This window comes from Giraffa tippelskirchi, chromosome 6, assembly GCF_054371585.1.
Source record: "Giraffa tippelskirchi isolate mGirTip1 chromosome 6, T2T-mGirTip1v1.2.pri, whole genome shotgun sequence".
NCBI classification, from domain to species: Eukaryota; Metazoa; Chordata; class Mammalia; order Artiodactyla; family Giraffidae; genus Giraffa; species Giraffa tippelskirchi.
This window is the reverse complement of record NC_137280.1, coordinates 92500816-92526808: the sequence shown is the minus strand read 5'-3', so window position 1 is coordinate 92526808 and position 25993 is coordinate 92500816. Positions and strand designations below refer to the sequence as shown.

The 25993-nt window shown below is 42.3% G+C and overlaps 1 protein-coding gene across 3 annotated transcripts in view; it reads left to right on the top strand.

The window, feature by feature from the left end:
• Positions 1-25993, top strand: part of INSR (insulin receptor) — a 146888-nt gene that overhangs the window by 18442 nt on the left and 102453 nt on the right. For all 3 annotated transcript variants that reach the window (XM_081498555.1, XM_081498554.1, XM_081498552.1), the window contains exon 2: positions 415-966. In XM_081498555.1, coding sequence (XP_081354681.1) covers positions 415-966 — 552 coding nt within the window. The remainder of the gene's footprint in view (positions 1-414; positions 967-25993) is intronic.

Below are 25993 nucleotides of genomic sequence, written 5' to 3'. Positions count from 1 at the left end.
CACCTGCTGCATTACTCAACCCCCTATAATACCAATGTCTCCATTGCATCATATTTGATGTGATGGTTTTAAGGTTTCTAAACAGGTACTGCCAAAGGAATGATTATTATTCAGGTTTTTTGCCTTTTGAGAGTAGTTACTTAGGCATGGATACTTTACGGAGAAAACCACTGATGGGGGGTGGCTACAGAAGTCATGGGGTTCGGTGCTGAATGAAATATTGGGACCCCCTCACCCCAAAATAATTAAGGATTTCAAGATGGATGGAAGAACATTAAGCCCAGGGCAAGGCCCTTCTGAGCAGGCATGGGACCCAGGTCACATGGCCACGTGGCTGCCCTGCCACTCATTCTTATAAACCATCCATGGGATGTTTGCTCACCTGTCTTGCTCTCTGCTTGTTTGCACTTCCAGTGTGCCCCGGTATGGATATCCGGAATAATCTCACCCGGCTGCATGAACTGGCCAACTGCTCGGTCATTGAAGGACATTTGCAGATTCTGTTGATGTTTAAAACGAGACCTGAGGACTTCCGAGACCTCAGTTTCCCCAAACTCATCATGATCACTGATTATTTGCTGCTCTTCCGGGTCTATGGGCTGGAGAGCCTGAAGGACTTGTTCCCCAACCTCACAGTCATCCGAGGCTCACGCCTCTTCTTTAACTATGCGCTGGTCATCTTTGAGATGGTTCACCTGAAGGAGCTTGGCCTCTACAACCTGATGAACATCACCCGGGGATCCGTCCGCATTGAGAAGAACAATGAACTCTGCTACCTGGCCACCATCGACTGGTCTCGCATCCTGGATTCCGTGGAGGATAATTACATTGTGCTGAACAAAGACGACAATGAGGAGTGTGGGGACATTTGTCCAGGCACTGCCAAGGGCAAGACCAACTGCCCTGCCACTGTCATCAACGGGCAATTTGTGGAGCGGTGCTGGACACACAGCCACTGCCAGAAAGGTATGTCAGAGTTCTCCGGATTCTAAACCATTTGTGACTTGGTTCATTAAAAAGACGCTGGAAATGTTCACTAGCTCAGGTGGTGACAAACCTTGTTTTGCAAAGGCTCAGATAATAAGTACTTTAAACTTCGCAGTCTATAGAGTCTCTATTGCAACTACTCAACCCTGCTATTGGACTGGGTAAGCAGCCACCTGGCAACAATGGGCAATAAATATATGGGCATGGCTGTGTTTCAATAAAGCTTTATTTACAAAACCAAGTGGTGGGGCGAATTTTGCCAACACCTGAGCTAGCTGGTTGAATGTTCCTCTTGCTTGAGAGAGCAGATGAGTATGGATTTTGCTATCGAAGAAAGGAAATGTATTTCTTGTTGGATTTAAGATTGCTCATGGTAGGCATTTGGAAAAAGGAATGTGTAAAAGGATAAAAACAAAGCAGCCATCCTTATTCCATGATTACTGGGGTATTTCCCGCTAGTGGCTCTGTTGTGTCTGGATTTAGTTAACTTTCCCTGTCACTGGGTATTTAAATTATTTCTAGTTTTCACAAAGAGGGTAGAACATTTTGGTGTGGAAGCTTTATTGAGCATTTTTTTTCCCCCTTCAGGTTTTGGTTTTCCAGAAGTGAAATTTCTGGGTCAAAGTTTCTTGATATTGATTGCCAAATGGCTTTCCGGAAATGTACCAACGGGCACTCCTCCTAGCACTGGCTGAGAGGGAACACCTTGGCTAGCTTGGAGTGTTGTTTGAAAAATCTTTCATAATTTACTGGAGGGAGGAGCTGGTGTGTTGTCATTGTTTCTATTTGCATTTCTTTGATTGCTATCAGGGTTGAACCTTTTAAAACATGTTTATTTATCATTTAGGTTTTTTCTTCCTGTTCATATCCTTTGTCCATTTTTCTTTCAGTGCCTTAGTGGTTTTTGAAATATTAATCTGCGTGTGGTTTTCGTAGCAAAGACTGTTAACTTTTTGCCAATTACATTTTCAGATGTTTTTGTTCAGTGATGAAAATACTCTGGCTGTCCGTTGCCAGAGAAGCTTAAAATGTTTATGGAGTTCAGACCTGAATTTTTGCATGCATCTCATATTTTTTTATGCTTAAAAAGTCCCTTTCTATCCATAAAATGAAAGTCTCTTCCTCCAAGTTTTCTATCTTAACTTTAATTATTATCATTAAAAAATATGTCAAGGGTATCCATTTTCCCCCAAATAATTAGTTGGGGGCTCAAGGCCATTTATTGCAGAAATTTACCCCTTCATCATTGATCTGGGGGTCTGTTTCTGAGTTTCTATAATTATGTCTGCCTTTCCACGTGCTGAAGTTATTACTGTTCTAATCCATGTAGTTTTATAATGTTTTGATATCCAAGAAAGCTAGTTCCCAACACAAACTTGTTAGTTGTTTATTGTTTTATTGACTCTTTCACATGCTGTGAAATTCCCTGGGAAGAATTAGCAAATGTGAGATGGAGACAGGAGAAAGTGAGTGGGTGGCTTAACGGTTGTATCACAGAAGATAAGGGAAGGGAGAAAGGAGGGTTTTCTCACCTGAGCCCAAAGCTATGGAGAAGCCACACAGCTATGGAGAAGTCAGTCCTGAGTAGCATCCTTAGACTCAGCAAGGAGGGCTCCTTCAAGTTCCAGGAAGGCGTCATCATGGATGGAGACGTTGAATGGGAGAAAACAGGAGGTGAGAGAGCGGATACCTCTTTTTTGAGAGTTTGGCCAGTGAGGGGAGGGAGAATCTGGTGGTTTGTGGACAGAGGAGGGAACAATGATTGTGGGAGAATCTTCAGAACGTCGGTAGGTCAGGGACACAGAGAGGCCAAGCTGTGATCAAGAAGAAAGATCAAAACTGGGGCAAAGTCTTGGCGGAAGTAGAGGACCATCCATGGGTTTGGAATTTCATAGAAGAACAGGGAGATTTCTGAGGTGGCGGTGGGGGTGAATAATCTGGGTGGGAGTGGATATCCTGATGAATTTGGAGGTAAGGGGGTGACCTTCTTTGATGGTGAGGGGAGGAGAGGCAGTGTAGGCCCTACCATGTTACAAGGACACACAGCTGCAGTGGGAATTCTGTTATCCTTGTTTTAGAGACCAGAGAGGTTTTTAACCTGCCTAAGGCCACACAGCTAATAAAAGATGGCTGGAGTTTGCACCACATCTGAGATACAAAAATAGCATCTCTGTGTGTGTTTTGTGGGGGCAAGGGTGCCTGCTCTGTTTAGAGATGGGGAGCTTACTAGTAGCTGGGGGAAAACAGTGAACACTTCTATTCCAATGCACCGTTCTCCAAAATCAGTTTCTTATTTTTGCTCCATACTCACACGTCTTGAGATATAATTTAAGACATTCCTCTGTGGATTTATTTCAGTACCCATTTTAGTCAAAATATCTAGGATGGTATTATCTGCAAAAATGTCCGTGATGTTTTGAGTAGGTTTTGTTTTTAATCTTGTGCTTTGGAGAACAAGGCTTGTTTTTCTACACTGGGGGTTTCATCACCAGAGGAGGCGTGGCTTTACATATAAGGTTGCAGCTGAGAAGTTGAGACCTGTGCCAGGTACCAGTTCCTGGCATATGGAATCAGTGTTTGCTCCTGGTTTGTAATCCTGTGGTGGGGTCCTCTATTAGTCACTAAGTTGTGTCTGACTCTTTGCAGCCTCATGGGCTGCAGCATAACAGCCTTCCCAGTCCTCCACTATCTCCCAGAGTTTGCTCAAATTCAGTCAGTGATGCCATCCAGCCATCTCATCCTCTGTCACCCCTTTCTCTTGCCCTCAATCTTTCCCAGCATCAGGGTCTGTTCCAATAAGTCAGCTCTTCACATAAGGTAGCCAAAGTATTGGAGCTTCAGCTTCAGCATCAGTACTTCCAATGAATATTCAGGATTGATTTCCATTAGGATTGACTGGTTTGATCTCCTTGCTGTCCAAGGGACTCTGAAGAGTCTTCCCCAACACTACAGTCTGAAAGCATCAATTCTTTTGGCAACAAGGAAGGCATTGTCCTGTCCTGGTCATAGATGACAAGAAATGACTTTTTTTGAAGCTACACTCTTGTCTATCCAGTACAACTCAGCTCTGGCTTTTTGCCCCTTCAATTTCTTTGATTGTGGTAAAATATATATAACATAAAGTTTACCATCTTAGCTGTTTAAAATGCACAGCTCAGTGACACTAAGTACAGTCAATTGTTGTGCAACCATCCCCACCATCCACCTCCAGAGCTTTTTCATCTTGCCAAACTGGAACTCTGTCCCCATTAAACACTCACTCTCCCTCCCCTACCCCAGCCCCCAGCCCCTACCATCTACTTTGTGTCTCTATGGATTTGACTTCTCTAGGGATCTCATATAAGTGGAATCATACAGTATTTGTCTTTTTTTTTCACTTTTATTTTTATGTCTGGCTTACTTCACTGAATATAATGTTCTGGAGGTCATCCATGTTGTAGCAGGTGTCAGAATTTCCTTATTTTTTAGGGCTGAATAATATACTGTTGTATGAATGGGCCACATTTTGTTTATCCATTCATCAATGGACACTTGGGTCATTTCCACCTTTTGGCTATTGTGAACAATGCTGCTATGAACATGGGCATACTTCTGTGGCTTTTAAAATGCTTATGTTACTTTATTGCTGTGGCTTTAGAAGGCTTACCCAACACTGTGTGGGATTTTTCCAAGGTAAAACAGACTGAAAAGAATCTTTAGAAGATACTCCTCCCACCCTGTCTTAGGCAACAGATACAAACCTGTGAAAAGTACCATCAAGTCCTCAATTTCCCTCGAGTCCTCTCCAAGACCTCGTTGAGCCTTTTTCTTGCATAATTGCCAGGTTCTGGAAATCTCCAAGGTCTGTCAGCAGACCAGAAATCTAGAGAAAAGGACGGATTGCATCCTTTTCAGAGAGTCCTCCATAAAGATCATTACTCCAGATCAGATGTATAATTCAAAAACAAAGAGTTTAAGGTTTTTGTTTTCTGCTAAGGATCTGGAGTGTAGATATTCTGTGTTGCAATAATGACCCACTCATGCACGTGGACAATCAATTAAAGCAGAGTGAATCATTATTTGTTCTTCTTTTTAACATTAATTCACATCCATAATTATTAGAAAACAGGATATTAAGAGTGTTAGGATAATTGCATCTGTGAAAGCTAGAAAGAACCAGAAACTTTCAGGGACAGGAAAAAAGTATACTTTTGGGTAGCAAATTAACCTATCTCAAAATAAGACATAAAGAGGGGGAAATTTTTTTATGGAGTTTTGAAATATGATAGGTACCACACTGATAAAAAGAAAATCCCTGGAAAATCATATTTGCACTTTATGAAGAATGGATAGCTAATTTCATAATGATTTTATGTATATATTCAAGTAGAACTAGACAAAAACCAAGAATTTGTAAAATACATTTTTAACTCTAAAGAAAAAAGACAGACCAGACCAGACAGACAGACCACTGGAATGAAGGTGTTGAGTTGTCCTCTGGACCCAGTTTAAACAGTCTATACAATGTCTCCTTTTCTACTTGATCCCCAAACAATGATGGTTTGGGCAAAGAGAGAAAAGAAGGTTCTCAATGGTTAAATTAAATTAAAAGGGTAATCACTCTGTCATGTGCCTTGAGCTGCTTCCTCTCCATCACTGTCTATATGTTTGGGGTGGAGATGCCAATGGAGGTCAGATACAAGGAACTCTGAATGAATGGAGTGGTGATGGAGTCTATGTAAGCTGGGTCACAAGGTGTGTTTATTGAGAACCTACTGTGTGCCAGGTCTTGCGGTCCTTGGGGCCACGGAAGTGACCAGCCCCGGTCTCCTTGGAGAGGACCTTCTGGTAGCAAATGCAGACATTGAACATGTGACTGAATGTACTTGTGGGATGAGTGAGAAGAGGGAGGATCTGTGGGTGAAAGCATGGAGTGAAGCTCTAGTCTTCCAGGTCAGAAAATCTCTCCCTGCCCCCTACATGGATGAGTCATTAAGACCCCAAAAGTCAGACTTCCAGGGCAGGAGACCACGGGTTCGATCCCTGGTCCGGGAAGATCCCACATGGCGAGGAGCAACTAAGCCTGTGTGATGCAGCTACTAAGTCCTCTCTCTAGAGCCTGTGCTCTGCAACAAAAGAAGCCACTGTAGCGAGAAGCCCATGAGGCACAGCTAGAGAATAGCCCCCACTTGCCGCAACTAGAGAGAGCCCGCACATAGCAATGAAGACCTAGTGCAGCCAAAAATAAATACATTTAAAAAATGATTTTTAAAAAGGAAATGGTTACCACCTAGAAGATGAATAGAAAGGGTTTTAAAAAAAGACCTCAAAGATTGGCCTTGCAGGACCCATTTTCAAGCAGTTGCAGGAATTGTTCGGAGTCCTGTCCTGCCATTTGTTGGTACGTGAGCTGGACTAAACCTGTGCTTCCCCATCTGAAGAGTTCGAATAATTGTGGCACCTGCTTATCAGGGTTGCAGTTTGAGGGGTTAAATGAAATGATACCTGGGGGTACACTTATCACAGCACCTGGTACTTGGTGAATGTTCTGGAAGCTTCTCCTAGGTGCCATGAGTTCACCAGCCTCTCTGGGCAGACCAGCCCCTGGGTGAGTATCTGCCAAAGCTTGGCTCCATTTCTGACTTTGGTCTTGGGGCAGGTAGACGAAAACCCAAGGTGAGAACTGGGTGCTTGGACCTACAGCCCCAGAGAGAAAATCATTTTCTTTACTTGGTGCCTCAGCTTTGGGCTCTTGGGGAGACCAGAAACCACAGGACTTGCTTGACCAGCTGCTGTAGCCAAACCCACTGGTATTTTTTTTCCCCCTGGGAGGCCACCCCAGCTACTTGCTGCCAGTCAGAGGAGAGGGTGAGTCTGGGGCACGCTGGGTACCAGGAAACTGGCTGGCGACATAGAGACATCGGTAAGAAAGCAGGAAGGAGCAGGAGGCAGAAGGAGGTGAGTCTCTCCCTGGGTTTGCATTTCCATCTGTGTTTCAGAGGGCTTCCCAGGTGGCGCTAGTGATAAAGAACCCGCGGGCCGTTGCAGGAGATGCAAGAGATGCAGGTTCCATCCCTGGGTTGGGAAGATCCCTTGGAGGAGGGCGTGGCAACCTACTCCAGTATTCTTGCCTGGAGAATCCCATGGACAGAGGAGCCTGGCGGGCTACAGTCCACGGGGTCCCACAGAGTCGTACACGACTGAAGTGACATAGTACGCACGCTGTGTTTCAGATTCTCTGAAGGTTAAGGTGCTCTGTTGATATTAAACACTATGTTTTTAAATGCACACACAGTCACTCTTGAAGGGTTTGCTTTGAGGCAGAGGTCTGAACTTCAGGTTGAAACTTTTTCCCCACTTCTTGCATTTTTTAACTTTATCTCTGCTATTGTAATAATCAGAGCCTTCTCAGTGAATTATTTTGTGCCAGACACTATGTTGCTTTGCTTACAATATGGCAGCAAGCTCTTCCAACGATTTCTCCTTACAGATGAGGTCCTGGGAGCCCCAGGAGGTGAAGCCACTTGTCCGGGGTCACATCACTCGTAAGTAGTAGAGATGGGCTTTGATCCCCAAACCCAGGTATTCTGGCTCCGAATCTGAGCTCTTAACCACTGGGCTTACCTGTGTTCATTGTGGAAAGTTGAGGGAACTTCAGAGGACAAAGAAATCTGGGGTGGGGAGACGCCCTAGAATTGGCCCTGCCAACGTTCTGGCTGCCTTTTTCTATCACCCTTCCTATCTCATCATTTTTTCAAATTAATTTTTAATGGAGCATAGTAGATTCACAATGTTGTATTGGTTTCTGCTGTATAACAGAGTGAATCAGTTATACTTATATTCATTCTTTTGTAGGTTCTAGTCCCCTATAGGTCATTACAGAGTATTGAGTAGAATTTCTTGTGCTATACCATAGGTTCTTTTTAGTTATCTATTTTTATATAATAATGTGTATATGGTAATCCCAGTCTCCCAATTTATCCCTCCCCTGCTTTCCCCTTTGGTAATCATCAATTTGTTTTCTCTATCTGTGACTCTTTCTGTTTTGTAAATAGATTCATTTGTACCATTTTTTTAGATTCCACATATAAGCAATAGCATATAATATTTGTCTGACATTTCACTCGGTATGATAATCTCTAGGTCCATCCATGTTGCTGTAAATGGTATTATTACATCCTTTCTTATGGCAGAGTAATATTCCATTGTAGATAAGTTACCACATTATTTATCCATTTCTCACTGATTGACATTTAGATTGCTTTCATGTCTTGGCTATTGTAAATAGTGCTGCTATAAACATTTGGGGGCATGTATCTTTTCAAATTATGATTTTCTCTGAATATATGCCCAGGAATGGAATTGCTAGATCATACGGTAGCTCTATTTTTAGTATTTAAAGAAATCTTCATCCTCTTCTCCATCGTGCATGCTCACGCTCAGTTGCTTTACTCATGTCCGACTCTGTGACCCTATGAACTGTAGCATGCCAGGCTCCTCTCTCTGTCTATGGCATTCTCTAAGCAAGAATACTGGAATGGGAAGCTATTCCCTTGTCCAGGGGATCTTCCTGACCCAGAGATTGAACCCGGGTCTCCAGCATTGCAGATTCTTTACCATCTGAGCCACCAGGGCCTGTAGTGGCTGCCAATTTACATTCCTACCAACAGTATAGGAAGGTTCCCTTTTCTCCATGCCCTCCCTGGCATTTATTGGTTTGTAGAGTTTTTGATGATGGCCATTCTGACCAATGTGAGGTAGTACCTCATTGTAGTTTTGATTTGCATTTCTATTGAACATCTTTTCATGTGCCTCTTGGCCGTTTGTATGTCTTCTTTCGTCCCATCTTAAGTTAGCTATCTCCTCCATCAGACTGAGTTCTCCTGAATACAGGGACCATGGCATTTATAGTTGTGTCCCCAGGACCAGTCATGTAGATAAACAATGACATCTTTGACCACTTGTTACTAGCTAATGCTTATTGAGCACTTACAATGCACTAAGCTCTGTGCTAAGAATTTGACAAGCTCTGACTCATTGAATCCTTATGGTAGCCTATGAGAAGATGTTATTCCCATTTTGCAGAAAGGGACACTCAGGCTTGGATAGTAATTAAGAAACTTATTCTAGGAGACTTTGCTGGGAAATGGTTTGATCTCAGACTTGTCTGGTGTAAAACCATTGACCAGTCAGCAAACTATGACCCATGGGCCAAATTCAGTCCTCCAGCATTTTTGTGTGACTCATGAGCTAAGCACATTTTTTTCTACTTTAATAAGATTGAGGGTACAGACATAGAAAACAGACTTGTGGTTGCCAAGGCCAGGTGAGGGAGTGATCGATTGGGAGTTTGGGATTAGCAGATGCAAATTCATATATAGGATGGATAAATAACAGGGTCCTATTGTACAGCACAGGGAGCCATATTCAATATGCTGTGATAAACCATAAAGGAAAAGAATATAAAAAAGAATGTATATGTAAACAGTCAGTTTACTGTACAGCAGAAGGTAACACAGCATTGTAAATCAACTATACTTTAATAAAATAAAATTTAAAAATACAAAGATTGAGGGGAAAATCTAAAGAGTAGTATTTTGTGAGAGGTGAAAATTATATGCAATTAACATCTAGGTGTCCCTAAATCGAGTTTCATTGGAATACAGTCATGCTTGGTCATTTATTCATTTATGTCTTGCCTGTGGCTGCTGTATGGACCAAAATTGTATGGCTCTTTAAAGAAAAAAAAATGTACCATCATCTGTTCTTGGCTGTGCCCCTTATAAAAATGAGGAGGACCTTTGAAGGTAGATGCTTGTTTTCAGTGGACGTTGGGACATATTAGCATCAAGCCAAAGCAGTCCCTCTGTCCCTTGCTGGCACTGACATGAGGGGGCCGGAAAGAATGGAATATCATCCTTGCCCCTCAGGAGCTCTCAATGTGGTTGGGGGTGAAAAGGCAGGAGCCAATTAACCATTCAAGGCAGCCCAGTGAGCAAGAGATGTCACAAGGCAAGAAAGACTCCCCCCTTCCCCCACTAAGTGAGTCATCAGACCAGTGATTCTAGACATGTTTGGTGCTGGGGCACCTGAAATCATGATGTTCTCTAGATAACACTTCAGAATGTTGATAAATTAAATTCCTTTGTGGCTATGCCATTGCAGTCCATGCAGAAAACAGAAAAGTCTAACATGCACAGGATCTTGAATAATAATAATAATTAGAAAAAAGGCAACAGATCATGTAGTACAGAGGCCCATTTGAGTGTTTCGTTTGTATTTATTCTTTTTTGTTTTAAAATCTAGGAGAGAATTAAAAGCACTATACTGAAAAAGTTTTGTGGTCTTCGTAATTTCTTTATCACTGAGATGATTGGAATTTTTTAAGTAAACTCTTAATTTTGGAAATGATTGGGTTTTGTATAACAGGAGAGAACAAGCGTCCTAGAGAGTATGGACTTCCTTGGTGGTCCAGTGGTTAAGAATCCACCTGCCAATGCAGGGGACATGGGTTTGATTCCTGGTCCAGGAAGATTCCACATGCAACTAAGCCTAAATGCCCTAACTACGGAAGCCCCCATACCCTAGAGCCCATGCTCTGCAACAAGAAAAGCCATTGCAGTGAGAAGTCTGTGCACTGCAATGAAGAATAGCCCCCACTCACCACAACTAGAGAAAGCCCATGTGTAGCAACAAAGACCCAGTGAAACCAAAGATAAAATACATAAGTAAATAACATTGCATACACACACACACACACACACACACACATATATACATATACATACATATATATATATATACATGAAGAGTTCTAGAGGGTATGTTTTTGAGCCTCTCCTTCCTTCCCCAGTATTGATGATGACTTGCCATGGCATCCATAGAAGGAGAGAGATTATCCCAGGTTGGAGTGGTTGAAAAGGTGTAATTTGGTTTGTGTGGCAAATGATGCTTGGAGGGTAAGAGGGAAGAGTGTTCCAGATGGATGGAAAGTCAATGACAAAAGCACAGAGGCCTTCAGGGTGAGAGTAAGCAGGCTGCTTATACTGTGAAGAGAGGTTTATGCAATCGTGTGCTCTGAGTGCTAGAAGTTTTCCTGCAGGTATGGTGGAGAAATCACAGAGGCTACACTTGGGGCTATAATCAGGATGGGTTGTTTTCCACTGATATTAAGTAGACAGCTGTGCTGAGCTAGGCTTACCACTGGGACCACACAGTCCTTGCTGAGTCTGGGAGAAGGTCAAAGAAATAACTATGAGGAAATAAGCTAAGTAGGCAGAAAGTGTTTCAGTAGGCTTGGGGCACTGAAGAAAGGTAGACCAGTTGACCACATAGTCACCTGGCATCTTGGGGAAGTATAGCCTGAAAACTTATTAATGAAGATATAGGCCTACAGTTCTCACAAGTTCTTACCTTCCTGGAGGGGGGCTTAGGGATACTCATTCATCTACCTTTTCACTTACAGAGAAATAAATTGACCCAGTCCTTTGGAAAAAGGTAGGGTAGAGTTAAATACATAATTATGAAAGGTGGCTGACTGTCTGGTAACGTGGTAACTGGTCTGACAAGTTTTTCTTTTTCTCCCACTGCCTTGATGAAATTTGGTGACCAGTTATTTCCCATCCTGTCACCGTACTCTTTGTCAGAATTAAAATCTGTTCTTTGTAGCTGAAATGCCCCACAGCTGTCCTGGGGACCTCAGCTCTGGTCAGGCTGGGAGCCCAGGTACTCCCTGTGGTCAGCACTTCTCTCTCTACACACTTGTGACTCATAGAATGTTCACTTTCCCGGTAAGAGAGAATTGATGTGGGTGGTGGGGTTTCAAAATTGTGTCCTTTATCTCCTCTTCCTCTCTCTCCTCTGCCTCCTCCCCATTCTCCCCCTCAACCTCAGCTCTCCCCTCTCTTCATCTACCTCCGACCCAGTCCCCCACCTTCCCTTCTCCCTCTTCCTCTCTTTGTCTTGGGCTTAGAGTCTTTCTTGGAGTAGGAAATGGTAACCCACTCCAGTATTCTTGCCTGGAAAATCCCATGGATAGAGGAGCCTGGTGGGCTATAGTCCACAGGGTCGCAAAGAGTTAGACACGACTGGGACTGAGCATAAAGTTTTTTGCTAGCTCAAACTAAATGTCTGCCCACACTTAGAGATAAAGTCAAGAGTAGGAAACAAATGGGGCTTCCCAGATGCCTCAGTGGTAAAGAATCCGCCTACCAATGTAGGAGGAGATGCAGGTTCAATTCCTGGACCAGGAAGATCCCTTGGAGAAGGAAATGGCAACCCACTCCAGTGTTCTTGCCTGGGAAATCTCACGAACAGAGGAACCTGGCATGACGCAGTTCATGGGGTCGCAAAGAGTCGGACACAACTCAGCGACTAAACAACAACAGCAAGGAAACAAATAAAAAAGACTCACTTTCCTTGGGCTCCTGTTGTCCATCATGGGTGGGACTATATGAGTAGCAGTAGATTGAGCTACTTTCCTTGGGTTCCAGGTTTGGGAAATGGACTGAGATCTCCCAGCCACAAGACATAGAAGCCCAGGGTAAAGTGTGTTCATCAACTAGGCACTGTGGGGCACCTGGTAGATAAAGCGCATATTTGTTAAATGCCTGGAAGGTTTGGGGTAGAGGATCATTTGACCTTTTTATTATAGAAGTTTTTTCAAAATATATTTATTTATTTATTTTTCTGTGCTGGGTCTTGGTTGCAGTATTTGGGATCTTCTGTTTTCATTGTGGCGTGTGGAATATTTAGTGGCAGCATGTGAGATCTTTCAGTTGTGGTATGCAGGTGGCTCAGTGGTAAAGAATGCTTTTGCCAGTGCAAGAGACTCAAGAGATGTGTGTTTGATTCCTGGGTTGGGAAGATCCCCTGGAGCAGGAAATAGCAACTTGTTCCAGTATTCTTGCCTGGAAAATCCCATGGACAGGGGAGCCTGGTGGACTACAGTCCATGGGGTCTCAAAGAGTCACACATGACTGAGTGACAGAGCATGCACACAAGCAACCTTATAATCCCCCCAACCCTGGTTGAGCAATAGTACTTTTCCAGCGACCCTGCCTCTGGAGGTCCTTCCGTGGTCCCCACTCTAGACACAGTCCCGTTTCTCCCTCCAGCCCCCGAATGGTCACTATCCTGTCTTTTCTACTAGTCACTTCTTTCTGTTTGATCACTTGAATGTGAGTCTCTAGACAATATAGTTTAGTCTCAACCGTTAAAAAAAAAAATGGATCTGTCTCTTTGGGTCTATAGCAGTGATTCTTAACTGTGGGTGATTTTGACCTCTAGAGGACATTCTTCAATGTCTAGAGACATTTTTGGGTGTTGCAAATTGTAGGGGGTGATACTACTGACACCGAGTAGGTGGAGGTCATGGATGCCATTCAGTACCCTACAATGCAGTTGTTATTGTTGTTTGGTTGGTTGTTCAGTCATGTCCGACTCTTTGAGACTCCATGGACTGCAGTATGCCAAGCTTTTCCATCCTTCACTATCTTCTGGAATTTGCTCAAACTCATGTCCATTGAGTCAGTGATGCTATCTAACCATCTCATACTCTGCCACCCCCTTCTTGACTGAACTCCATCTCCAGACCCCTCCCATGTCTGGAGGCCAGGCTGAAAATCCCACTCCTCTAATTATGCACTTGGTCTTCCAGTGACCAGCCCCCATCTTGAATTGTCTTTGTTGTTGTTGTTCAGTTGCTAAGTCATGTCTGACTCTTTGCAACCCCATGGACTGAAGCATGCAAGGCTTGTCCTTTGCTATCTCCTGGAGTTGGCTCAAACCCATGTCCACTGAGTCAGTGATGTCATCTAAACATCTCATCCTCTGCTGCCCTCTTCTCTTCCTGCCCTCAGTCTTTCCCAGCAACAGGATCTTTTCCATTGAGTTGGTTCTTTGCATCAGGTGGCCAAAGGATTGGAGCTTCAGCTTCAGCAGCAGTCCTTCAAGTGAACATTCAGGATTGATTTCCTTTAGGATTGACTGATTTGATCTCCTTGCAGTCCAAGGGACTCTCAAGAGTCTTCAGCACCACAATTTGAAAGCATCAGTTCTTCGGCACTCAGCCTTCTTTATGTTCCAACTCTCACATCCACGCCTGACTACTGGAAAAACCATGGCTTTGACTACACAGATCTTTGTCAGCAGAGTGAGGTTTCTACTTTTTAATATGCTGTCTAGGATTGTCATAGTTTTTCTTCCAAGGGGCAAGCATCTTTTAATTTCATAGCTGCAGTCACCATCTGCAGTGATTGCCACCCTACAATGCAGACAGAGCCCTTACCTCCTAGAATGAGCCAGCACCAAATGTGAATAGCATTGAGTGTAAAAGTCCTCATCTACAGCATCCCCCTCCATCCCTTTCTTTTTCTTCCACTCTCCCTGTTAGAGAACTGGGCTGTTCCACCTGGGGCATGTCCCCCCACCTGAGTGTTGCTGACTGCTCTCTCATGGCACAGTTCAGCTTGGCCTTCTGTCCTCTGGACCCAGAGTCAGGGTCAGACTCAGATTCTAGTCCCTCAGTGGACTTTATTTAACATCTGATCCACCTCCCAACTCCATCCTAGGACTATTTGCAATGGACCATTTTGAGAGGCAATCGTTCTGGCCATTCCTCCTCTGGAGCGTGGGTATGGATGGTGGTGGGCTCTTCAAGAATTATTTTTTTTTCTTTTTCAAAAACCTGAAAATTTTGTTATGCAGTCGAAGAGTACTCAGTGGCCTCCCATTTTTAGTTTATGATAAACAAGGCACAGGCTGAACTTTGTAACAAAACTCTATGTTCTTTAACCAAGGCAACTTTTGCTAAGAAAATTATTTTTATAAGTGAGGGAGGTATGAAGGTTATTTGCAAAGGAATTTTACAAGGGCAAGAGAAAAAAAAAAGCAAGAAGTTGATCTTAGGATTTGTGGTTGTACAGAAGACAACTTAGTCAGAAGACCTTGAGACACACGTCAGAAGTAAAACAGTAGATGGATCCGAGAAAGGAAAGACGTCCCATGTGGGCATGAGTTTGATGAAGAAAAAGTTGGAGAATTGTCTTAAAGAGGCCCATGTTGTTCAGATGAGGGCATAATTCTTCACAGATTTTTCACAGTTTTGAAAGGATGTCTTTGAGACCCACAAGCCTGGTGCGCTGCTTGACTTTATTTGAGGAGTCCTGGCCATTGGGAAGGTTGTATCTATTGGGGATTGCAGATAACAGCAATGGGCATTTGGTAGGATGAAAAATAGAACTGATGGGATAGAAAGTGAAGGACACCTTGGCATATAGACCTTGAGATCTTGGGAGGAGGGATGAAGGAAGCTAACATAGACCCAGGGCATAAGAGTTACAAATTCAGACTAAAAGAAGTCAGAAGATGACATTGATTCTTTCCCTGACTTGATGTAAAGTGCAAATGTTGCCTGCACAGAGTTTTGTTTTTTTTTTCCTCTAAGTTTTCCCCAACTCTGTGAAAGCTCTAGAAAGGGGTCTAGCCAGCAGGAGTGGACAATGGGAATCCATTGTTCAGAATCTGTTCTTGCTAGCTGAATAAGCATAGCATGGCATCAGTTTATAAACACATAGGATAGTGGGTTCCTGGAAAAAGAGAACCAAGGGTGGCTTACTGGACATAAGAGAACCTATTTTGGCCTAACCTGTTTTGTGATCTAAGCCTGGCTGCAATGCTTGCCCTTGAATAGGTCTCAGTAATTAAAGTTTTTTGTTTTTGTCTTTGTTTTTTTCTGGCCATGCAGCTTGTAGGATCTTAGTTCCTCGATGAGAGATTGAACCTAGGCCACAGCAGTGAAAGCCTGGAATCCTAACCACTAGGCCACCAGGGAACTCCCAGTAATTAGTGATGTTACAGGAGGGAATGCAGAAACAAGGGAGGCAGTCAAGAATCTGTAGTGCAGCCTTGGGGCAGGGTCCTGGTTCTTCGTAATGTACATACCTATTATTACTTGGAGAATCCCATGGACACAGGAGCCTGTACATGGGGTCACAAAGAATTGAACACGACTGAAGTGACTTAGCATGCACACATGCATTATATTGTATACATAATAATATACCTTTGAGTTCTGCAGGAAATAAAGCTCCCATCCAGATGGAGGGTAGAAGGATGATGTTGGATCCTGCTTACCACCCCCCCACTTCAATCATCTAAAGATCTGTCTACCTTTGTCCCAATATTGCACTGAATTCTCCTCTCTTCAAGCCCCCTCATGAATATGCATGTTGTTGTTGTTTAGTTTCTAAGTCAAGTCCAACTGTTTGCTACCCCATGGACTATAGCCCACCAGGCTTCTCTGTCCATGGAATTTCCCAGGCAAGAATACTGGAGTGAGTTGCCTTTTCCTTCTCCAGGGGATCTTCCCAACGCAGGGATCAAACCTGCGTCTCCTGCATTGGCAGGTGGATTCTTTACCACTGAGCCACCAGGGAAGCCCTTAACTTAACACTTCCCCAATTTTGCTGTTTGGGGAGACATTGCTTTGGGAGGGATCCCTGGTGTTCTCCTTACTTGGAGCAAGTAATAAATCCTTTCTTATGATCTTTGGCTTTGTTGTGTCCATTGGCTCAACACCCACCAAGACGTGAACTCAGTTTTTGGGTAACAGGTTGTCTGTTTGTTTTATTTTAGAGGACATTAAAATATTTATAGAGTACTTAACTAGGTTTGGTTATAACCTAATGCCCTCGTGCTCTTTTCCCCTTAAGGTCTTACCATCTTTCAATTGCCACTTATCCTGGTTGGGTGGGTGGGATTCAGGGAGCATAAGGATGTTGAGGATCCCCCCTTTGATGGTGGTGTGGAACCAACTTGATGGTATTCTAGAGCTGTGTTGTCCAATATGTGGCTAAGTTAGAATGAATTACAATGAAATAAAAATGAAGCATTTCTCCCTTGATTGCACTCACTATGTTTGGACAACACAAATGTAGGACTTTTCCATCACTGTCATAAGTTCTGTTGGGTAGCACTGTTCTGGAGCATTTCACTTCATGATTAAAGTTAGCCTGCCAGGCTCCTCTATCCATGGGATTCTCCAGGCAAGAATACTGGAGTGGGTTGCCATTCCTTTCTCCAGGGATCTTCCTGACCCAGGGATGGAACCCAGGTCTCCTGCATTGCAGGCAGATTCTTTACCATCTAAGCCATGAGGGAAGCCCAAAGTTAGCTCTGAAGTTAGGCAAACCTGGTCTTGAATTTTGAGTCTCTTGTGTGACCTTGGACTAGCTCTTCTCAGCCTCTCTTTCCTCATGTAGAATGAGGAAATGGTAAGGAACCCAGACTTAAAGTTTTTTCTTTAACTTTTAACTGATATCTCTTCTTTTGACAAAAATTAAAAAAAATCCTGTTCCTTTTCTCTACTTTGAGTTTGATTTTTTTTCCCCCTTAAAGATAAGGTATAACAATGAATAGTAACACCCCCCCCCCCACCTCCAAGCTTTGTAAGCCCTGGAATAGAGGAAGGAGTAGCTTGGGAAAGTTGAGCATAACAAAGAGGCTATTATAGGGACATCTAATCGAGAAGAGGAACAAGGAAGGGGTAGGTGTGTTGACCAGGGCTGAGAGTGTCATCATGTCTATGGGTGACTGAGAACGAGGAATGTGTCAGCTCCTTCTTGACTTCTCCTCTTTCTCTGGGGAACAGTGCTTTCAAGGTAACAGGGTCAAGAGGAAATGGACTCAGGATGAGTAAGGCAGTAAGGGAGTGAACCTCAGCCTGAGTTTGTGTTCCTGGCTCAGCGTTAAGCGTCCGAGTCAACTCATGATTGCCGGTGATGGGAATCTACTCAGACTAACTTAAACCACAAGGGGGCGGCTTATTGGGATGCTGCTGCTGCTAAGTCGCTTCAGTTGTGTCCGACTCTGTGCGACCCTGTAGATGGCAGCCCACCAGGCTCCCCCGTCCCTGGGCTTCTCCAGGCAAGAACACTGGAGTGGGTTGCCATTCCCTTCTCCAATGCATGAAAGGGAAAGTGAAGTCGCTCAGTCGTGTCGACTCTTCAAGATCCCATGGACTGTACCCTACCAGGCTCCTCCGTCCATGGGATTTTCCAGGCAAGAGTACTGGAGTGGGTTGCCATTTCCTTCTCCATTATTGGGATGACATGGGATCTTCTCTTGGAACTTGTATCAGCTAGCTTTTGCTGCATAATAGACCTTCTCTGAAACATACTGACTTTGCACAACTGTCATCTTTTAAAAACTTTTTGTTTTGTATTGTAGTATAGCTGATTAACAAACAATGTTGTGATAGTTTCAGGCTAACAGTGAAGAGATCCAGCCATGCATATGCGTGTATCCATTTCCCCCCAAACTTTCCTCCCATCCAGGCTGCCACATAACATTGAGCAGAGTTCCACAGCACAACTGTCATTTACTTTGCTCATGATCCTGTGAGTTAAGTTTTCTAAGTGAGTTTTCTGGGTTGGACCACCCCAGTTGACCAAAGACACAGGCTTGGTTATCTGCAGTCTCTGGGATCAGCTGGTGGGATGACTGGTAGCTGGATGGTCTAGCGTGGCCTCACTCACATGGCTGGTATTTGGTATGGGTTGTCTGCTGGGGTGCTTTGTTTTTTCTCCCTGTGGTCACTCATCTTGCATGAGCTTGGCTTGGATTTGGGTCATGTGATGGTCTCAAGGTTCCAAGAGTAACAAGACATAGTTCCCCAGTGCTCAAGTGTTTTTCAAGTCTCTTTTTGCTTCACATGTGCTAAGTCCCCATTGGTCATAGGAAGTCATGTCGTTGAGAAAGCTTGAAGGAAGAGGGTGGATATAGTTGCTATGTGTTGCTTGGAGGGGAAGCACTTGTGGCCATTTTTTTTGCCTTCTACTACAAAATGACTGGCTTCCCACGTGGCACCAGTGGTAAAGAATCCACCTGCAATGCAGGAGATGCAAGAGATGAGAGTTTGATTCCTGGGTTGGGAAGATCCCCTGGAGTAAGAAATGGCAACCCACTCCAGTATTCTTGCCTGGAAAATTCCATGGACAGAGGACTCTGGAGGGCTACAGTTCATGGGGTTGCAAAGAGTCAGCCATGACTGAACAGGCACACTAAATTCAATCAAAAACCAAGATCTGCATCAGAGATGTCAGTTCTATTTTATTCATCTGTGTCTCTTCAGTACTATGCTGGTTTAACTATTATAGATCTAGAGTATGTTTTGTTGATGGTAGATTCAGTTTTTTCCTATTACACTTTTTTAAAGTGTCTTGTCAAACTTAAGAATTTACAAATTTACCTCCTCCTATACACATGAAATCCATTGAAATTTTGATTAAAAATTATATTAATCTGTATATTAACTTGAGTAGTCAATACCTTAATATTTTTCCTTTCCATGTGGGTACATGATCAGTTTCTTCATTTTTACAAATCTTTTCATATTATGCTTTTAAAAATATTTATCCCATATATTTCTTGCTGTGATGATTTTTTATTCCTATAACAGAGTTTTTGTTGGTGGTAGTACTGTAAATAAGTATATTTATCCTGAATTCAGATCCTTTGGTGAAATTGATTAGTAAGTTTAAAATTTTTTTTTATTCATTGTATGCAATTTCATTATCTACAAATTAAAAAATCATGTCTAAATGTTGTACCTTTCATTTCATTTAAAATCTTATTCTATTGATCAAGACTCATATTAAATATTTAACAATGGTATTATCTGACAATCATGTTTAATAGATTTCCTAGCGTAAAATCAACCTTGCTTTCCTGTGTGGTAAACCCTACCTGATTGTGATGACTTATTCTTTTAGTATAATGTTGAAGTCAATTTGCTAGGTTTGCTTTGTTTTTATGGATCTTTGCCACCTGTGTTCAAGAGCAAAACTCTGTTATGTTTTTGGTCTGTTTTACTTTGCAATCTCTTCATCAAGTTTTGTTATCTGATATTCTAGCCACCTAAAATGAACTAGGCAAGTTTTCATTTTAAATGTTTTACAATTATGGCATCAGAACTAACACTTCCTTGAAAAACTGATTATTTGTTGGAGAAATCCCATGGTGCAATAAACTGTTGAGGAAACAATTCTTTAATATCTTAAACATTTTTATACTAGTTTGTTATAGAATGCAGTCTAGAATTTTTTTTAACCTCTGATGAGATCTTTTTGAGTCAACTTTTGTGATTTGTATTTTATTAGGGATCATTTCATTGAAATGATCAGGTTTAATAGTGTGCCATTAAATAAATACCTTGTTGGCATATTCTCCTTCCTTCTATTTAGATTTGCCGCTTTTTTTTTTTAGGAAAGCAGATCTTGGATTTATGTATCAATTTTCTTCCCCTACGATTCATTAGTTACTGTTATAATATGAATCCTTTTCATTTTTAGATTATTTTGAGGCATGGATTTTGCTTCTTTTTCTCCTTTTGGTGTGAAATGTTTAGATGACTCACCAGACACCTAAGTCTTTTTTTGAATAAATAGGGGAATTAATGAGTGAATGATTTAATACCACACTTTTAGTAAAATTAAAGCTTTTAAGGCCATGAATGCACCCCTGAGCATGGCTTTGGCTGCCCTCACAGATTTTGACTATATAACATTCTTGTTTTCTAAAGAGTTTCTGAAGATAATTTTGACTTGTTATTTTAAAAATATTTATTTATTTATTTGGCTGCATCAGGTCTCCGCTGCACCATGTGGAATCCGTCGTTGTGGTGCACAGGCTCTTTAGTTGTGGCCCGTGGGCTCAGGAGTCACAGCATAGGAGCTTAATTGCTACAAGGCATGTGGGATCTTAATTCCCTGACCAGGGATTGAACTTGTGTCCCCTGCATTGCAAAGCAAATTCTTAACCACTGGACCACCAGGGAAGTCCCTGATTTTTTTGATAATCATTTTCATGAAAGCTGTTTACTATCTTTTAATCACTCTATATAAATTATCTCATTCTGTCTTCACAGCCACCCTAATAATTATCCTTGTTTTACAGCCTGGTTTAACAGCTCCAGAAGTGGTAAAGTGACTTGCCCAAGGTCACACAGATAATGGGGTTGAGGTAGGGTAGGACTGGAATTTAGTTCATGGTCTTATTTTTTTTTTCTAAATCATGTGCCTTTTGGACTATGTTACACTGCCTCTCCAGTTGAGTGAGTTTTAATCACTAGTAGTTAGGGTTTAAAAAAAAAAAATTAACTGTTCATTTTAGTGAGTTGTTTCAATCTCTAGTTGGTGGGGTTTAAAAATATTTTTTAACTTGTTGTGACCTGTAGGGTTTCTGTATTTTATATTTGCTTGTGGTTTCCCGGTAGCTGAGTGACTGTTTAATCCGGCATCTGTAAATACCATACAGAAGCTGGACGCATCAGTGAATTTAGAATCAGAGCTCAGAATCTACAGTTCTGCAGGGAAGTGTTCTCCTGGATCCACCTGCATGTGGAATGTGAAAGTAAAGGCTTAACTCCCTGAGAAAAGATCTGCACTGCAAGAGTTAGGGCTTGTTTCTGGGGAGTTCTTATTCCACGCTCCCTCTGTTATCCCAGCTGACTTACCTCTCAAGACAGCTGGAACTAGTGTTTTTTCCAAACACACTTTGTCTCTCCCTGCCTCCTCTTGCCCTTATGGTTCTGTGATGCTGGTTTGAAAGAGTGAGGGCTGGGCCAGGCCTGAACCTGACCTGTGGACTGACCTGCTGCTTGGCCCTTGTTTCTATTTCTGGGTCCTGCTCTCAGCATGAGGATGTTGAAAGGCAGTGTGACTTACTGTGACGTAATTCAGTCAAACCTTTCATTTAAAATGGTCTTGTGATTCATCTTTCTTTTTGTGGAACTGTATCACGTTCGAAGTATTACAGTAGGAGTTTTCATTTGAAATCTAATAGAGGCTTTAATCTGCCATCTGGAATCTGTATTCCTTACATGTTTTTATTGTTCATGACTAAGGGTGGTGTTGGGGAGTGTGGGATTGGCCATAGACTTAACATCTACCCAGAGGATCAGATCTGCTACCCAGAACCTTGTTTTCACTGTCTTGGCTGTAGCCAGAGACTCAGGGTGGGTTGCTGATCATAAAGGAATCCTCCTTTGAATTTTCTTTTTCTTTTTAGACCAAAACCTTTTTATTACCTATTATAATCTATTATTTAAAAAATGTTTTTGAAGTATAGTTGATTTACAGTGTTGTGTTCATTTCTGCTGTATAGCAAAGTGATTTAGATATATATACACACACATATATATATATGCTCTTTTTCATATTCTTTTCTATCATGACTTATCACAGGATATTGAATATAGTTCCCTGTGCTATACAGTAGGACCTTGTTTATCCATCCTATATATACTAGTTTGCATCTGCTAACCCCAAACTCCTAATCCATCCTGCCCCACCCCCTTTCCCCTTGGCAACCACAAGTCTGTTCTCTATGTCTGGGAGTCTGCAAAACCTTTTTTTTAAAACAGCCCCTAAGACATACAACATAAAGAAGGCCGAACACCGAAGAACTGATGCTTTTGGACTGTGGTGCTGGAGAAGACTCTTGAGAGTCCCTTGGACAGCAAGGAGATCAAACCAGCAATCCTAGACGAAATCAATCCTGAATATTCGTTGGAAGGACTGATGCTGAAGCTGAAGCTCCAATCCTTTGGCCACTTGATTCAAAAGCCAACTCATTGGAAAAGACCCTGATGCTGGGAAAAATTGAAGACAGGACGAGAAGGGGGCGGCAGAGGATGAGATGGTTGGATGGCCTCACTGACTCAATGGACATGAATTTGAGCAAACTCCGGGAGACAGTGGAGGACAGGGGAGCCTGGTGTGCTGAGTCCTATGGGGTCACAGAGGGTTGGACACGACATAGCGACTGAACAACAATAACAAAGACATACAACATGCAGTGTGTTCAGTGTCGATTTTAAATCATAAATTTTGTCTTATTTAATGTAGAATTATAGACAGGTTTAAACTTAAAAACTATTAAATATTGAACACAGATGTAGTAAATAAAAGTCACCATTTTGCCCCCACATCTTTCCCCCAGATCAACAACGTCAGACTCTCTAGTTTGGGTCATAGTGGAGGATGTGGGAAGCATATATCATGGCTTTGACATGTATTTTCTTTCTTTTTTAAAAAATTAATTTTTAATGGTGTATAGTTGATTTACAATGTTGTGTTAGTGTACAGTAAAGTGAATCAGTTATATGTATACATATATCTACTCTTTTCAAGATTCTTTTCTCATATAGATCATTACAGAGTATTGGGTGGAGCTCCCTGTGCTATACAGTAGGTTTTTATTAATTATCTATTTTATACATAGTAGTGTGTGTATGTCAATCTCAGGCTCCCAATTTATCCCTCCTCCCAAAGGCTGTATTTTTAAAGCTGTTCAGAAGTTTCTATCAACATGGTTGTGTCTACAAACATCAAAGTGTCAAATTTAAAGATACATTATTTATGTCTGTGTCTCCCATGCTGCCCTGCACATAGGGTATAAAGAACAGATTTTTGGACTCAGTGGAAGGAGTGAGGGGATGACCTGAAAGAAGAGCACTGAAACATACATTGCCGTATGTAAAGTCGATAGCTGGTGTGGAATTTGATGTATGAAGCAGGGCATCCAAAGCCAGTGCTTAGGGACAACTTGGAGGATAGAGTGGAAAGGGACGTGGGAGGGGGGTTCAGGATGGAGGGGACACTTGTATACTGTGGCCGATTCAAATTGATGTATGGCAAAAACATCACGGTTTTGCAAAGAGATTATCCTCCAATTAAATAAACACATTTTTTAAAAAAGATTCTTTGTTTTAGATAAAACAACACAACAGTCTAGTTCAAGGAAACACTCTGTTGTCAGGATGAAGTTGTTGTTGTCCAGTCGCTCAGTCGTGTCTGACTCTTTGCAGCCCCATGGACTTCAGCATGCCAGGCTTCCTTTTCCTTCACTGTCTCCCTGAGTTTGCTCAAACTCATGTCTGTTGAGTCGGTGATGCCATCCAACCATCTCATCCTTTGTCGTTTCCTTCTCCTCCGGCCCTCACTCTTTCCCAGCATCAAGGTCTTTTCTAATAAGTTGGCTTCATGATGAAGGAGTGAGTTTAAATTTCAGCTCATTGTTAATGGAGCAACGCTGTTTATCCTTTTAGAGTCTCTGCTTTCCTAGCTGTAAAAGATAACATATAATCCAAGCTTCCTCGTGGAATTGAAAATAATGCACATAAAATATTTAGGATGTAGTAAGCAGTCATTTACAATATCGAAGTTCAGATGAAGACATGTGAAAGAGAAAAAAGTTGTATATCAACTGTACTTTAAAAAAATGGTTGTCTAGGGAATTCCCTGGTGGTCCATTGCTCTCCACTTCTCCCGCTGGGGGGCTTCCCTGGTGGCTCAGCTGGTAAAGAATCTGCCTGCAATGCGGGAGACCTGGGTTCGATCCCTGGGTTGGGAAGATCCCCTGGAGAAGGGAAAGGCTACCCACTCCAGTATTCTGGTCTGGAGAATTCCATGGACCATACAGTCCAAAGAATTGCAAAGAGTCAGACACGACTGTAAATGCTGTCCCTGCTGGGACATGGGTTCAATTCCTCACTGGAGAACTAGGGTCCTGCATGCTGCATGGACAAAGGAAAATAGTAGTCTGTATTTGTTGTGTTAAGAGCAAAACATGACATAAAAACATACAGACATGTATGCTCTGTAGTTTCGGATTACTTAAGAACTTTGTTAAGAGTCAGAATAAATAGATTTTTTAAATAGCTATGAGAAAATCAATAAAAGATAGCTTTCCTGAGCTGCTCAAAGTACTAAACAGCCTTGGTATGAAGGTGTTCGATGTGCAGGATGGTAGGGAAGTTCAGTGGGCTTTGTGTATGTGTGTGTGTGTGTGTGTGTGTGTGTGTGTGTAAGTGTGATAGAGTTTCTGTCTTTGTTGGTTAGATTCTATCATTGGAAGTGCTCAGAGCACCTGGTTTCAGGGCTTTAGTGAAGCCCTGGCTTCAGTGGGGATATTTCTTGAAACCTGTAGTCATGTTTTACTTTTTCAATCCTCCCACCTAGCACGCAGCAGGGCACACAGGGAACTATTATGTCTTTTAACATGGTGCGGCTACCTACTAGTTGTGGGACCCCAGGCATGTTACTGGAATTCTCTGGGGCACCTCAGTTTCCTCATCGGTAAAATGGGAAAACACTAGTCTCTCCTTATCTGTGATTTTGTGATCGGTCCACTGTTTAAAAATATTAAATATATATTTATTTATTTTTGGCTGTGGTGGGTTTTTATTGTGGCACCTTGGCTCTCTAATTGTGGCCCAGGGTCTAGTTGCCTTGAGGGAAGTGGGATCTTAGTTCCCCGGCTAGGGACTGAATCTGCACCTCCACATTGCAAGGAGGATTCTTAACGATTGGACCACTAGGGAAGTCCTCACAGTTTTGGTTATCTGTGGTTAACTGAGGTCCAAAAATATGAAATGGAAAATTCCAGAAATAAGCAAGTCACAAGTTTAAATTGCATGCAGTGTCAAGTTGCGGGATGAAGTCTTGCCCTGTCCCACTCTGTCCCCACCCAGGACATAAATCATCCCTTTGTCCAGCATATCCATGCTGTATGCACCACCTGCCCATGAGTCACCTAGTGGCCATCTCAGTTATTAGACTGACTGTTGTAGTACCACAATACTTGTGTTTAGTAGCCCTTATTTTACTCAATGGGCTTCTGTGGTGGCTCAGATGGTGAAAAAATCTGTCTGCAATGCAGGAAACCGGGATTCGATCCCTGGGTCAGGAAGATTACTTAATAATGGCTCCAACGCAGGAGAGTAGTGATGCAGGTAATTCTCTTTGGTGCTTAACTGATGAATTAAACATTATATTGTTATGTATGTATAGGAAAAATATAGTATGTACAAGGTTTGGTACTCTCCTTGTTTGCACTGGGAGCCTTGGAAAGTATCCTCTGTTAATAAGTGGGGAGACTATTCTAGAAAAAAATTGCAAGTTGTGTCAAATGCAGGAACGGTAGACATTATAGTTACATTGTTGTTATTGTAATATATTGTAAC